The following is a 17,360-nucleotide window of genomic DNA, read 5'->3' on the forward strand; positions in this document are numbered from 1 at the left end:
TTTTTTGTGCTATATACTAGGAAATAGATGATTTGTACCATCTTACGAACAAAATTTTCTGACCCGGGATCCCCCAGAAGGGATGTCATTCTGTATCCTTGCCCTTGGTATCACAAATCCTATACCCCGGCTTTGGGATCCTGTTTAACACCAGCTGTGAAAGTGGAAGTGGACATTTGGAGCCAGTCAATTTTAGAATAATTGGTAATTATGGTAAGTGGGAAGTCCGTTTGGATAATCAAGACCTACATCCCGCTTCCTTGAAAAAAATTCAGGCCATACAAAAATTTAAAAAGTTTTTAAAAGTTATTTATCCATTTTGCTCATAAACTGCACATGCTTCATAAACCATGTTTGTAAATTTTACAATGAAAATGTCACATTTATTGTGCTAATACATCACTGTGTGACAGGATAAGGGAAGGTCACAGTAAACAATAAAATAAACACTAGTGATTTACATCTGTCAATTCCATATAATGTATGTAAATTTATGATAATTGTTTCAAAATAAAACAAAATATTCTTATTTTTTGCTGTATTCCATAAAAATTAATATTAAAAAGTGGCTGTCCAAAATAGTGAACCAAAATGACATTAATTAACCTTGATTACAAGTGACCTTGGGGAGGCCAACATATTCCCCAGCCCCTACCCTTTGTGTGCATGCATATGGATGTGAATATGCAAATTTTTTGTTGTAAATAATGTACAGTGTTGTTCCGAAGGGTCTGTGTACTTTGATCTCCAGCTCTTTGCACAGATGTTTCACATATAATCAGTTGATATAATTTTGAATCTGTAAGTGAGAAAATTAACAAAAAGGGCTTTTATGATAAGTTATTAAAACCAGATGTTGGCTGTAAACAGGACTAATTATTACCAGATGCATGCATAAAAGGTGTATTGGCAATTGTGAGTGATAGCGCCTTCTTTTAATATGGTCTTGTTTTGCTCTAAATCCTATTTCATAGTTTTTTAAAAATTGGATAAATTTACAAATGTCAAACGAATGTATGATGTTTGCAAATAGTGGGATTAATTTTGTATCCATTGGAGTTTGTCAATATAAACTCCTCAACGAAAGTTTGGAACGTTTTTTCAAGCATCTGTATCTCCAATTATTTGTGACATATTCATATCGTGTTGCATATCACTGGATAGCTACAATACTCCCCTTTACAATGACACCCCATTTGAAACAACAACATTTTCACGGCTGAGTACACGCCTTGTGAATGTAGTGGGGTCTCAAAATGAATTTGCCAAATTGACCATTATTGTGCTCAAACAAAGCTAGCCACTAACCTCAATAGCGTGTGGAAAAACAACAGGCAGCCACAATAGTCAGGCACCTTCTCATGCTGCTCACCGACCTGGTTACACGTTACTGTGGGATGGAATTCCATTCTTCCACAAGGATTCGTCGCAGGTCATTCAATGTGGTTGCCTATGGGCTTCTTTGGCATGCACAGCACGATCAAGCTGGTCCCACAAGTGTTCAATCGGGTTGAGGTCTGGCCACCGGGTCTGGCCCGATGGCAGACCATTTTGACTCTACTCCCATATTCTGTAGGTAGTCGTTGACTACCGTGGCTATGTGGGGTGAGCGGTGTCATCTTGGAGGATTGCATTAGGTCCCAGATTGTGAAGTTATGGGATTGCAGCTTGCTGCACAGAATAATGGTCAATTTGGCAAATTCATTTTGAGACCCCACTACCATCACAAGGCATGTACTCAGCCGTGAAAAATGTTATTGTTTCAAATGGGGTGTCATTGTAAAGGGGAGTATTGTAGCTATCCAGTGGTATGCAACACGATATGAATATGTCACAAATAATTGGAGATACAGATGCTTGAAAAAACTTTCCAAACTTTCGTTGAGGAGTTTATAATCAGGATATTCGAAACTATGACAATTGACAAGTGCTTTAAGGTAAACAACTATTTTAAACTGTTGCGATTTAGTAGTTCACAGCATCTTGCGAAAGGTAGTGAGCTTTGGCAAAAAATTGCATTGATCATTTCATAGCGAGTGTATAGAAGAATTCAAATATCACAGATATAGTTTGGTAGGTCCTGTGGTCCTTGAGTTATGTTGTAAAGAGGTCTGAAACAACATCACTTTTCTGAAATGTACATAATAACTCATTAACAACAATAAATCAAGCAAGTTTTCAAAGTATATGATTTGTAGAATGAACTTTTGCAAAACATCAAAGTGTTATTTTTCATTAATATATTGATTTAGATAATGAAAATCAGATTTTTTTGCTGCTTCGACCAACAATACCTGTGTACCCTTAAAGGTGCAACATTTGTATATCCACTATATATGGAAGGACAGAACTAATTTTGTACTTTCCCATGAGATGTACCTAATGTGAATTCCAATATATAGTGCCCCATCATAAGACTCATCTTTGTAATTAGGAAGTGGTTTCACAAAACTCTACAATGTGTGGTAAGGTCAGTGGTGATATCCACCATAAAACTTGAAAGGCTTTTGTTGACACAGTGTAATGCATGATTCTTCCATATTCAGCAAATGTTGCCACTCTTCTTGCTTGTAATGTTTTCAAATCTCTTTGTTGATGCCTTTTATAATTTAATGCCACTTACATTCCTGTTGAAGTTGGTTTGAGAAGCTTCATTTCTCAAGATAATGTCAAGAGGCTCAAATCTTTCATTTCTTAAGTTCACTCCCCAATTCAAGAATTTCTGTTACAAGGTTTCCAAATTGTCCACCATTGCCTCTTTTGTTATTTACCATGCCAAAGACGAAAGGTCTTGGGACCAGTGCAATTTGCTCAATGCATAATTAAAAAATAAATATATCTATATTTTAATTATGTGTTTTAATATTTTTTTCTCCAGTGCTTTACATTTTTTTACCGTAATTGTCTGCCCTGTGTGCTCATTTATACGATCTGTCCTGGGTTTATTGTATTACTTTATTGTTAGGGGTTTTATATGTAATCTGTCTAGAGCAAAAATATTTACACCAATATCGACTGTTTAACAGCAGCATTTCTCGAAATAATGATTTCCAAGGTTTTACCAAAAAGTGTTCATTTAAACACCTGTTAAAAGTACAAGATTACACCTATTAAGATCCAGCACACATGTTTATGCAATTAATAGGATTTTAAGTATAATGACAGTATTGTGAACAAATCAATGAAGTGCATTGCACAGAGATTGTCTACAGAGTGCCTTAACCTTTCTAGATGACCTACTTGTAATGCTGGTTCATATTGTCTCAAGTTTGTAACATGTTGAAATTGTTGGTAGTTTTGAAGGAGATAAGGCCACTACAGACTTTTTAGTGGATGTAGAATATTTAATGTAACATGTCTTTGTAATTTAATCTATTTCCGATACTATTTCCAGTAATGTTAAACTTCTAATGAATGTTTGATGTTGTAAAATCGATAATGTGTTTCCAGCAGATATTCTATGTAACATATTATTGATTTTACGTCATGAGGAATTCGTTAGGACTTAAACATTACTGGAAATAGAATGGGAATAGATTGAATAACAAAGATATGTGACATCAAATATTTTATGTCGAATAGTGGGAGTCAAAATTGCTATTAAAAACCTATGAACATTTTTTCAGGTCTTATTTGTAATTATTAATATTTTCTTATTCCATTTAAAAGATACACATTGTTTTTACAATAAGTTTATTGACCAATTTTGTATCTGATTGTGCTTGCTAAGTAGGTTTCCTGTGATGTTTGCTAAGATGCAGTTTTTGATCCTTTGGTCAAAGATATTTTCAATATTTAATTTACTAATAATGGAATTTTAATTCTGATTTGTTCCTTAGATCATGGACGGCTTATCACGTTTGGTCAAAACAAATATGGACAGTTAGGAGTTGGTGACCTCAAGTCAAGGTCAGGTGTCAATGAGGTCAAAGGTGGTCTTCATGGTAAAATTGTAGTGAGAGCAGATTGCGGGGATTCATTCACAGTTATAGCTACATCAGGTAAGCAAATCCGAGTATAACAGTTTTGTCTCAAACAGGACTCGCTCTGATAAGGATTAGAATCATACATATTTGTGCAAAATTAAAATCCAACGATTCCACCATATGTGACTATCCACCACGAAGTGGTAGTAAAGTCGGCTCTAGATCATTTTCTGTTTATTGCAGATTTTGAAAGAATGCACTTTCAGCTTTAAAATGACACCTCAACCAGCTTTATCGGAGATCTGGAAGTGAAGTTATGGTTCATCAAAGGTCAAATTCCTATTATATTTTACATAGAAATCCATATACTATCTCAAAATGGAAAATGCCGACTTTACGACCAGTTTGTGGTGGATGGGCACATATGGGAGAGGAGATGACTGAGCGATTAAGTCAGTCACGTCAGAGGGGTGCCTATTAACATGATGAAATACAAGACAAAACTGGGAACTTACCCACAATCAGAAATGTATCTGAAGTCCATCATCATAATCCCAAGCTAAAAAATTAATTTTATTTAGACATTTGATGGAATGTAGGTGTATATGTGCATGACAAAAGGGTGCTTAGACAGTTGTCACGAGGGGTGCTTATTAGGGGAGGGCACTTATTATGGCAAATTATGCAGCTCTATGAAGCATAGAAGCTAGACTGAATTATTTTATTGTCTGAACAACCCAACCCATTTGGGTTAGATATATTAAGATATATTGAGATATCCTTGATGTGATGCCTGCCTCACTCTCAGAAGGGAAAAAAGGGGTTCAAAATGATATTTGTAACAACAGGACCAACCTCACATGTAAATTGGATCATTGTATGATCATTTATACTATGATCAGCTCGTTAACTCATAACATTGTGGATTAATATGGAATGGTGTACACACAGCTGGGTGCAGCACCTACGTGAACTACGCTTTGCAAACATTGTGAGTGATGTGCGCTTTTGTGACTTAACGCAGGCGTAAGATGGGACTTTATTGACGCGCACAGTAACAAAAACCGAATAATTCTAGCTTATTACAAGCTGATCATAGTATAGATTTAAATGAAATAAGGTAAACAAAGCTACATTTTTAATTCCATATTGTGCAGCTGTGGAATCAACTTCTTCTAATAAACAAGCTGGTTGTTTTTCTCTTTGCATGTCCCAAGTACTTAACCTTTAAGTCTATTTTGTAGCTATTTTGGGTCCATCCAATATCAGCACTGAGAGTGCTCATATTGTAGGCTAATTTAAAGAGTGAGTGGGTGGGCTAGCTTTGTTTCTCTTTGGGCCTTCAATAATCTTACAGTGGGATGGTATTAGGAGTGATTAAGCACCTGATCTCCCCATCATTTACTACAGCTTCTCTCATGATATATAGTTTTTATTTAATATTTTTCTTTTCTTTTGTGCAGTAAAATTTAACAAATTAATAATGTGTATCATATAAATTGTACCCATGATAAGATGTTATAATTCCAAAAGTACAAACAGTTATATAGATTTGGAATTTTTTCATTGCAACATTAATTCATAAAGAAAGCCCCATGTAAGGTAAGGGTAATGAGGTAAAAACCTCTAAACAGTGTATTGATTTATATGCTGAAAACAATTTATTGCATATTGGAACAGAAGATTTTCTGTAAAAGTGTCAGTTTCAGTTTTCATTTGGACAAAGAGATTAATAGAAAAATGAGCATTTGTGAATATTGTGTGTATTTGGTGTGGAAACTGTGAAACAGCAAAGAAAGTGACATTTTCAGTTTACTTGCTATTAAATAATTAGTGGCCCAGAATAAGTACATTTGTGTTTGCGTGTGCCCAAGTCTGTAGATATATATTTGTACCTGGGGTATATCTTGATGTGTGTGAAATATTAATCGCTGCTGTTAAATTAATCAAAATTGGCCAAGACAAATGTCAACAACACTCTCCTCAGCAATTGATAACAAATGTCTCCTTCATTTCATCCCTAATAACCACAAACCAGTCAACTATTTGGATAGCACTTAAACTCCAACCATCCTAACCTTGAACCATATTTACCTGGCTACTTGTCATTGATTGCATATGACAACATAAATATCAACTACCTGTCCATCTGTGTGTGTGTGTTTACCTGCCAATCACTTGATATTACCAACGAGCATGAGTGATTAAGTGATTAATTGACGCATTCTTATTATTTTGTCGCAAACCCTCATCCATCATACACAAGGTCAGTCAGTCGTCCTGGCAGTTTTTTTAATCTTACAAATGCTTTAACCGGTCATGTCTATTAACAATCACTTGATACACTCTTTTCACATGGATTACTCTACCACATGTGTTTTTCCTCTTCGTGGTTACTAACTGATTTATTTGTTAGTTGCATTGTTGCACACATGCTGCGACGTGCAAGCACACACTCACACAAGTTTATTTTTGTTTTTCAGAGAAACAGGTCGTGCATTAAAAAGATATTGCATACTCGCTGCAATATTGGCAAACATGATGCCATAATACGTAGAGCAATTGTTATTACGGATAAAGGCTTAAAATGTAAGCTAGATTGATCATTGTGCGCTGTTGAATAGATCAGAACATTTTGATTGACAGCAGGTGGTTTAATTGGGGATAGAATATACTTGATGGAGTATGGTATTTGATGCCAATTAGGATTTCTGTGTAGTAGGACTTGAATGTGGCATTTAGCTATTGCCAGTTGAGTGTTGTAAACTTGCTGGGCAAGTTGTAAAAATGGCTGTAACTTTCCCAGGTGTCCATTTGTAAATTTGAATATTGTAGGAAAACTCATGTAAAAGTGTTCATTAACTCTAATACCTTGCTGCATTTTAGGCCTCAAACCTTTCAGCTTTTGAAGCAAGGGGGGAGCATGGAACAAAGAAAATGAGAAAAAGGTGTTTTTTCCCCACTCCCTACTTCCGGTGCAGATTTGAGCCACTAACCCCTTGGGTGTTGAGCACTAGACCGGGGATAGCATTCCACAGGTGTTGACCTGGCCCGCCAATTTTGTTTGTTGTTTTTCCAAGAAAACAAGCAACGTTAACTTGCATTATTATTATTTATTATTGAAAATTGTTTTTTTCTTCTTCAAATGAACAAATCTAAATAAATTGCATTTGTTTTTATTATTTCAAAACCCATTGACCTTCAACAGGGAATATTATTAATACTACATGTAGAACAAAATTCATTATTTCACGAGCTTAAGAATGCATGAAAGAAAACAATGATTATATTGTGGCTATTTTGCTGCGCATTCTTAGAATCCATACAAGCTACCTTTGGGTACCTTAATATCAGCAATAGGTTTATATCTACTAAATGAAACCAGAGCTTCATTAATTAATATTATTACTTGGAAGCTTTTCATGTTGAGATATTGTATGGAGTGATGAAATATAAAATGAATTTGCCTGAATAGTTGAAAAATGTCTGAAGAGTTCATATGCAAAATATTTAATATGTATTTTTCAATATCAATATTGATAAAAATCATAACACAGTACATGCAGTACACATTGTGGGAACCCTTCATGTGAACGTATCCAACCAATGGGAGTCAATATGTTACAAGTTAATGTACTCCCAATAGAACTTGATACAGAAAATTGCTGCTAGTATTACCAGTCCCACTTTGCTAGCCTCTTCAAAGCATGTATGTGTTGAACTAAGCAATTTTAATCTTTGTAGAACTTCAAAGGTGCATATTCACGCTAGGTTAATCAGTATCTTGAGAACTCTTTGTTGAACTAAGTGCCGGTTTAAGTGTGAACAGTATCGGTGACCATTATACTTTAATGAAACTCTCACCTTTGTCAGCATAGGAGATTGAAACAAAAAACCTGCCATCAGAATCTGACTCTGTGGAAGGTTGTGCAAACCTTCTTTGGAAACACTTGAGTCTTGACAGATTTGAACATGTGATACAATATGATCCAATCAAACCAAATGTGACAACTATTGTAGAAATGAGATATAGACTAAAATAGAGTGGGAAAAATGATAAAATACATTGAATATTGACACTATAATATGCTATTGGGTGTAAGGGTCCGGGTGTTGGTAATATTACATTTGGGTACTTTGGTAGTTGATATTGATAAGAAGCTATTTTCAAAATTGACTTTTCTGGCCCGCGTGGATCAGATTGTGTCACAATTATTTTGTGAAGTTTGGATAAGATATCAGTATAAAAACGTCACGCAAAAGGTCCGTTTCAATTTCCACGGTCGCTCTGCCAACTACACTACTTCAGAAATTGGTAGTTGGGCCACCTGTAGCATTTGGTGTTGGTACAGTTATAACAGCAACCTTGGCATTGCTGTTACTTTTTGAAGTCATAGAGATGGACTGGCTATAATTAGCAATCCAATATTCTATTCTTATGACACAGCTGAACCCCTTGAGCCATCTGGCAATGTCGAAATTTATATTAATAATTATGTTTAGTATGTGGTAAAGTTGTGGGCATTTCATAATAAATGTGGTACACAGGTATAGTAAGTGCAACGGCCCAGTCGTTACACATGGGGATAGGTGAGCAGGGGTTTTCGGTGCTGTGTTTTAAAACCTGGGGTCAAATGTCAAAATTACAGATCTGAAAACAATATAAATAATAGATTAAACTAACCCTTTACAACCTCTAAATGGTAATTTCATGCGCTAAATGATAATTTTGTTCACCAATGACCCCATTGCTGGCACCATATCTGTTCATCATCGTTCTAGACTATTGCCTCAGATCTGCAATAGATGGCAGGGAGGAGAGATTAGGCTTCACAATAAAACCTAGAAAAAACCGACGTGTTTACACATGGATGCGAAGAAAACACAATTCATGGTGTACAACCATTCAACAGATGTTGAAATCCAAACCGAGGATGGCAGTAAGAAGTAAAAGGAGGAAGAAGTAAAAGACTTCAAGTACTTGGGGTCGTGGGTCAGGAGTACTGAGCAAGACATCAAAGTAAGAAATGGCATGGAAAGCTTGTAACAAGCTCAATAATATTTGGAAATCATCCTTACCCAGACGCCTCAACAAGACACAGGATATACAGTGGTAGAAATTGAGACCAGCATGCAGGACAGGCGGTTATGGCGAGCCACCATTGATGCCCGACATCAAGAGTCGACAGAGTAAGAGTAAGAGTAAGACCCCATGTCGCAAGTTGGAGTTACCCCTGTGGGTGAGGAGGAGCATGGAGCAGCAGGTTATTAATTGAGAATTTGCCCTGATGGAGGAAAAATAGGATACAAAAGAGGCTGATTCAATATTAACTTCCATCCTATCCTTCATGATCTCACACACAACTTATTTCAGTGTAGTGGACCAACCCGTACTTACGCCCTGAAGGTACTATCCATTTGAACCTAATGAAACCTGCATAACATGAAGCTAAAAGTAGCTTAACAGTTATTTAGCGCATCAATTTTGCAAATTGAAAGCATTCTGGTGCTGAATTTTTAGATCATATCCAGTTACAGCAATAAACTTTTGAATAATGAAACCAAAAGTCATTAATCCTTCTGGCTCAAATGTAGGCAGGAATTTTGTGTTCCATTAAAAAGCCATTTGATACAGTCATTTGCTGTGGATGTTGAGCAAAATTCAAAGACAGAAAGCGCTGACATGATGGATGGGTCCGGCAGGTGGACCTTCATCAAGCATTCAGTGAGTGTTCTAACACACATTAAAACTATTAAGTTTATTTTCTTGTCTATATCCAGCAAGCAAAATCAATTTCAACCTTGGTCAACAACCTTATATTGTAATAGTTTTACAGGGGAGTCAGATGACTAGGCTGGCAGCAAGCTAGCACATGTTAAGTTCATTTGTAATCAGTGCATGACTAAGTCGGGTTCTAGTTAGATCTTATTATTATCTGAAGTACGGCGTGCATTGCAAGCAAATCAGATTGCATGGCTAACTGCCAGGCTGATACATATTGGTATACAGCTAGTCTTACATTGTACCATCTGTGCACTAAATGAACCAATAAATATGTTCGTATCCTTCTTAAGTGGTATTTTTTAAACAAATTTGAAGTCAGGGATAAAAATCAGTTTTCAAATTAATTTTTGATGGTCAGATAGAAAACGTTTGAGGAAATATTTTTGACAGGGCTCATAAAAATGTATTTGCATCTATGTAGATGTGATAAACAGTGTTACTAAGAGCTGGCCCAGGCTGGGGCATAGCCAGTCTCAATGCTATGGATGAGCTATATCATGCTTATTTCCTAAAAGTACATCTTTTTTGTCCTTTTCTTTATCCCCTTTATTTTTCTCCTTATATTCTCCATTCATATTTTCCTCTTTTATCGTATTCCTCAGATCCTGGTTCCTCCTCTCATTTACATTTTTTCTCCTTTTCTCTTTTCCTTTTCTTCTCTTTCTCCCTTTTCATCCTCCACTTTTTCCTTCTTTCATTGTTTATTTGATTAAAGTCAATTTTTGAAAAATTTTGTTACTTTTAAAAATGGCAGCACCCTTATCAACAGTGTGGAAATAACTTAACATAAAAAAAGCACTTTAAGAAAACGCACACGAACCATTGAATGTCAACTGCAATTGAAAATTTAATGTTTCATGCATGGTTTACTTCAATATATTTTGATGAAATTTTCCTGGAATTGAATAAGAAATAGAATAGCATGTTAAGAAAACCATTGTCAACTGCAATTGACAATTTCACGTTTCATGCATGCTTTACTTCAATAGGGGGAAGTTTCCTGGAATAAGAAATTAATTCAAGGCTTGTTTACTGTCATTTATCCTGATTGAACGATTGATTGCTTCTGGAAAAAATCAACTCAAAAGGAAGCAATGTCTTCAGTGTTTAAATTTGGTACCTTTTCAGTTTTAGCATTTAATGTAAAGTAGGCCTACATTTAGTTTTTTTTTTCTTTAGCGGGCTTGCCGTCGGACAAGTTTAGAACTGTGAATTTCCGTTATAAAAGCATATCCCACAATAGGCCTACATTAATATTCACTTTTGAATGGTTCTGCTTTTGTAAATCTTTTTTGCATTTAAGAACAAATCAAACAAAAGTACCATATTTTATCTACACATCCATTATACATTCAAATTGATTTTCCAATTCCAAACATATTTTATAATTAAATAACTTGATTAACAAAATGTTGTATTTGCAAGCGGAGATATGATGTTCTTGCTCTCACTAACTTGATTTCCGGTGATCTACAAGAAGATTCACTTAAGAGATAATTTTCATCTATTTTACTTAATTAAAAAGTAATTAATTAAACTCTGCGCTGCAAATATTGCTTAAAAAGCGCACAATAACTTGCTTTTCACGATCTGTAAAAAGTAATTTTCGACAAAAATGTCACATATAATTTGTACTCACAGGATGCTATATATATCATGCATGATTTATTTTAATATGTATGAATAAAATTTTCCAGGAATAAGTAATTAATTTAAAGTTTGTTCCATTGATTTGATTACAGAGTGAGATTGATTGTTTCTGGGAAAGTCAACTTGATGTGAAATGGTGTCTTTATTGTTTAATTTCAAACTTTGCTGTTGTTTAGCATTCAATCGTACTGATAACATGCATTAACTTCAAGCTTAAGGTAATGGTGACCCATGGAGTCCTTTTATGTTACCGCATCAAAGAAAAGAAGGGAAAACAAACTAAACTAATGCAATATGCCATGCACCATAATGCTATGGAATTCAAGTGCTACTATAACAAAGAAAAAGGCTGGAGTTGGATCCAATCCCATATTCTCACATTGCCTGAAGAATTTACATATTGACTAGGTAAACACGCTCCAAATAAGAAGAGGTTGTTGAATTCAGCTGACGCCTTGGTACAGCGTTCAGACCTTGCGACAACGCTCATCTCACATGTTAAGTTTCTTTTGTGTACGCTTGCGCTATTTTTTTTTTCGCACACGCAAACCTGACTTAGCGTCGACCCCCCCCCCACAAGCAACATGTCCAGTTTCCGCAGTATGCATTGCACTAACAAACTTATTAAAAGGCCTTGAAACCATCTCTCTCTAATGTTGCTAGTGCAATGTTTATAATGCCAACAAATTGTGCATTCTTTTTTTTAAAATTATTATCAAGGCAGTTGCTACTGTAAGAAAGCTATCAATGTAATAAATTACCATGACATATACCTGACAATGTTCAATATTTGTCACAAAGACGGCTTGCCTGGATATTTTCCCAGGGATATTTTGTTTTTTATAATGCATTATATTTATTTAGGACTGATGAATAGTGCATTAATGGCAGGAAATGGAAATTTTATTTTGAAGCAAAACCTGAAAGAGCTTGTATGGTCCAATTATATTACATAGATATTACAGCTTTTTTTTTTTTGGTGACAATATTCCATGATTTGATGAGCCATATATATGCATGTGATAGTTTCAGTGTATTTGTTTCTGAATAATTCATGTAGAAAATGCTATTTGTTATTCAAAATATACATGGACTACTTGACTATGTTTTAAGTGCATTCTTTCAGTTTAAGTGCTGAATGTATATAAAATTTTAGAAGAGTACTTTAAATTAAGATGCAGCGTGTGCAATCAATTGTGTAGTGGCAATGATTATTCATGAGCAAATTTGCATTTTTGTCTTGTATTTATTTATAACTTTTAGTTTGTCTTCAAAGTTTAGGTGTAATATAGATGGAGAGCAGTAATGGTTTTATTCCCAATTCCAGAAAATACTGTGCTCAGTTTTTAAGATTAAAAAAAAATTGTCCTGTTTTGCTATATGAAACATAGCTAAATCCTAATCATATACTTAGTTGTAACTGGCAATGAAAGTAAAATTTTAATATTTAGTTAATTTTTGGAAATAAGGACAAAAACATGTGTTTTTAATTTTGAATGCTGTGACAATCAAGCCCAAAGGCTGGTACAAAGACTATTATCAATTTATGCATTTTAATAAACATCTTTTTAATAAACAATGGTCAAAAATAACATTAAAACTCGTAGCCTATACTCAAGATTTTGAGTGCTTAGACTTGTGTCATGTTTAAGAGTTTTGTGACTGCAATTGTAAGCAAAATGCAAAATTAAATGTTTTTGGACAATTTTCCCTCAAGTACAAGACACGCTAAATGTACGTCCATGCACCAAGTGAGAGTTTAACTTTCTCGCCAGCACAAAAAAAGCCGCAAATACCACAGATTGTTGTGTACGATGTAGTTAATGGTAATGGCATATGCCAGGAGGATTTAAACTATAGCAAGATCTGGGCAACCAATCACAAGCCAGATCCATGTAAAGATGCATCACATCATTTTTAGTAGGCCAGAAATCGGACAATCTCATCCATAGACAGCCGCATGTAAACTGTAATCCAAAGTCAGTAGTCCACTTAGGAACCTAACAAACAGAGGGAGTATGGTGACTAAAAAGATCAGGTGTGAAAATCTATCAATTGTACACAAATTAATACAAATCAGAGTTTTATGCTTAAATGTAATAGCAAGAGTATGCACAATGGCTAAGTGAGCTATGGAGAAGTCTAGATTTAGCCTAGGTTATTTTGGCAAAACAAGATAATATTTTTTTTAATCCAAAAAAATGAGTACTGTATTTTAAAAGTCACTGTGTAAAAAATGAATTGGCTCATGCTAAAAGGGGTTGTGTTTTTATAATTTTACTACCGATGCAGTTTCTCACTACACTACACTACACTACACTAACTACACTACACTACACTACACTAACTACACTACACTACACTACACTACACTACACTACACTACACTACACTACACTACACTACACTACACTACACTACACTACATTACACTACACTAACTACACTGCACTGCACTGCACTGCACTGCACTGCACTGCACTACACTACACTACACTACACTGTGCATATATATACCCACATACACACATGTGTACACACAAAATATGAAATCATAGTTGTGAAAGTACCTTAAACACTGATGTTCTAGTAACCAATGTTCTTTAACCCATTTGCTAGATGAAAATCTGTGGTAATGAAATCAAAACCATTTACTCGCCATGCGGTTGGTTGTGTGCTTTTAACACACAACCTACTTTAAAATCTTAATTTAATTTTGGACTTTCTAAAAGTAAACTTGCATCTTTCAAGCTCTTTAAATTCATAAAGCATAAAGAACTTCATCACTTTTGTCACATCAGTTTGCCAATTAACAAACATTCACTTTTTGCACATGAATTTTGTAAGGTAAATTAAACCAGGAAACTGGAATACCCTGGAGCAATATTTGTCAAACTTTACATTAGCGAAGAAAAAAAGTCAAAGTCCTATGTATTTTTATCGCTGAGAATAAGCCATATCGATGAGAGATTGGCATCTTTTATTGCTGAGCCTTCTTATGAACTCCCAGCCAGAGATGTTACAAGGTAGTGAGAGTACTTAATAAAGTTACTCTCCTTGAGGCAATTTGAAGAGAATATGAATTTACCGAGTTTAAAAAGTATCACAAAATTCACACATTCATGACCCCATTCTTTCCGTTCTCTAATGCTTCACATTTATATCAGTAATCCATCCCATCAGAATTCCAAAGCCTTGCTCATCTTACCTTAAAACCCCTGGGACTTGTACTTTACACATTCAGCCGAGGCCAAGGATCTAATTTATGAATGCTCCTTTAAAGAATACAGTGCGGTGATTCCATGCGAGAAGGTCGTAACTATTTTGTTATTATTGCGCATTTACAACCTTCTTGCTTTTAAATGTCGGTGAATACATCTAGCATCAAATACTTCATATGGATCTATCAAATACTTTTCAGCAGCACCAATAAAGGAGTATTATAAATATATTTTTGAATAGCAGTGAAGGCTTCTGATGTGTTTTTGCAAATAAACGTTTTAATAAAATATGGTAATACTCATGCATCGCTCAAATAAATTGGAGGCTTAAATGAATTGAACTGGTAAATGATTTATAACTAAAATAAAAGAGCACTTGTGTTCCACTCCAATGAAATGCAATACAATGCTCTTGGTGGCAATGCCATGACCTCATTTGGATCATCAAATCTTAATGAGTTGCTTTTAAAACCCTTTGGGGATAAATGTCAGTATTTAGTATGAAACATGTCTTCTAAAAATATTTTAATGGAGCTCATTCATTTTAAAGCAAATTGGAATAATTGGGTCTGCAAGTGTATTGTTAAGTGCTAAAATATGTTTTCCCTAGAGTTTCATTTCAAATAAACATGTGTTCAAGTTTCATTAGTGCTCGATAAGACATCACTAACATATTCCCTATAGTTATTTTTGTTCAGTATTAATGAAGTAGCTATGTATTTGCTATAAGTAGATGTATATGATACTAGTGTCAACATACTTCTAATATTGGTATCACATGTACTGCTGATATTGGCATTGATGACGTTGCTATCTTCTGCTGATATTGGCATTGATGACTTAATAATCTACTGCTGATATTGGCATTGAAGAAGTAGCTATCTACTGCTGATATTGGCATTGATGAAGTAGCTATCTACTGCTGATATTGGCATTGATGACATAGCTATCTACTGCTGATATTTGCATTGATTATGTAGCTATCTTCTGCTGACATTGGCATTGATGTCGTAATAATCTACTGCTGATATTGGCATTGATGACATATCTATCTACTGCTGATATTGGTATTGATGAAGCAGTGATTTACTGCTGATATTGACATTGATAAATTAGCTATATACTGCTGATGTTTGCATTGACACGGTAGCTATTTACTACTGTTATTGGCATTGATGAAGTAGCTATCTACTGCTGATATTGGCATTGATGGAGTAGTTATCTACTGCTGCTACCGGTATTGATAAAGTAGCTATCTACTGCTGATATTGACATTGATAAAGTAGCTATCTACTGCTGATATTGACATTAATGCAGTAGCTATCTACTATTGATATTGGTATTAATGAAGTAGTTATTTACTTAGAGCCCAGAACTGATTATTTACTTCTGATTGTGGCATTGATAAAGTAGCTATTTACTGCTGATATTGGCATTAATGAAGTAGTTATCTACTGCTGATATTGGCATTGATAATAATAGCTACCACTGAAGATATTGATATTGATGAAGTATCTGGTGATATTGGCATTCATGAAGTAGCTACTTACTGCTAATAGTGGTATTTATGAAATACCTATCTATTGCTGATATTGGCATTGATGAAGTAGTTTCTACCACTGATATTGGCATTGATGAAGTACCTGGTTACTACTGATATTGGCTTTGCTGAAGCACATGGCTACTGCTGATGTTGGCATTGCTGAAGTAGCTCTTTATTGCTGGTATTGTATTGATGACATAGCTAAGCATTGTAAACACATCCAGTATGTGCTGTAGAGTAGCTACCTACTCATATTGTTATTGTTACGATATTTAGTAATTGCTGATGATTTGGTAAATAAATTCCTACTGCTGATTTTAGCTGTCTACTGCTGATATTGGTTTTAATAAAGTAGCTATCTTCTGACATTGGTATTGATGAATAAACTAATTATTACTGATGAAGTAAATTTAATTTGGTTGTAATATTGCTTCAGGTGTAGATCAGTTAACTTAAACTATAAATGGCTAGTTGTATACACTGAACTGCATCACTATTGCGCAGACGGATATTGAGGACAGAATTGACCACTCTGATAAACACAAAGTGAAGGAAAACAGAAAAAACAGGTTGCACTGAATTGATTGACTCAGGAGCAAATTTGTTTATGCACGATTGATTAGCAGAGAAGCAATTTACATGAATTGAGAGCAATTTAGACTATTTGTGATAACTTATTGGAGAAGAAAATAACTTGGGTATAATATGGCATGAAACCAAGCAGGTTGACAGGCAGGCAGTAGCCTCATGCGATTCAAAACCTTTCATGATTTGTTTATCAAGAGCAGGCTATCAGCTAGGCAAAGTGCGATCACAGCAAATGTTTCCTAAAATAAATCTAGCAACAACATAGAGCTATGAAATTTAATGAAACTAACTGAGTCTATAGAGCTACTACTGGCACGTGTTTACACCCAGTATTTTGTTTTTAATTTGTATTCTATATGGAAAGAGGTTTGACGGGAATAAAAAGAAACTAGGTAACCATACTCATGTTTGTATCAATATACTGTGTAACTAATTAAGTTGCAAAGCAATAAAAAGATATTTTTAGCAGAAGAGTTTCAAATTTAGTGACAATTCATCAACGATGCTAACTGTTTTCTCCTTTGTAATTGAGTTGAAATGAAATTTGCATTTGTATAAGTAGGGCAGGATGGCTGTGAAGAATAAAAAGAAATTAGGTAACAATATTAATGTTGTTTAAACGAAGTTGGAAAGCAATAAGAGTACAC

General features: G+C 34.8%; 1 protein-coding gene across 2 annotated transcripts in view; it reads left to right on the forward strand.

Annotated features, from left to right (window-relative positions):
- LOC140152774 (serine/threonine-protein kinase Nek9-like) overlaps positions 1-17,360 on the forward strand; it is a 231,978-nt gene that overhangs the window by 28,928 nt on the left and 185,690 nt on the right. For both annotated transcript variants that reach the window (XM_072175264.1, XM_072175265.1), the window contains exon 17: positions 3,840-4,001. In XM_072175264.1, the coding sequence (XP_072031365.1) occupies positions 3,840-4,001 (162 nt within the window). The remainder of the gene's footprint in view (positions 1-3,839; positions 4,002-17,360) is intronic.

This window comes from Amphiura filiformis, chromosome 5 (genome assembly GCF_039555335.1).
Source record: "Amphiura filiformis chromosome 5, Afil_fr2py, whole genome shotgun sequence".
Taxonomy (NCBI): domain Eukaryota; kingdom Metazoa; phylum Echinodermata; class Ophiuroidea; order Amphilepidida; family Amphiuridae; genus Amphiura; species Amphiura filiformis.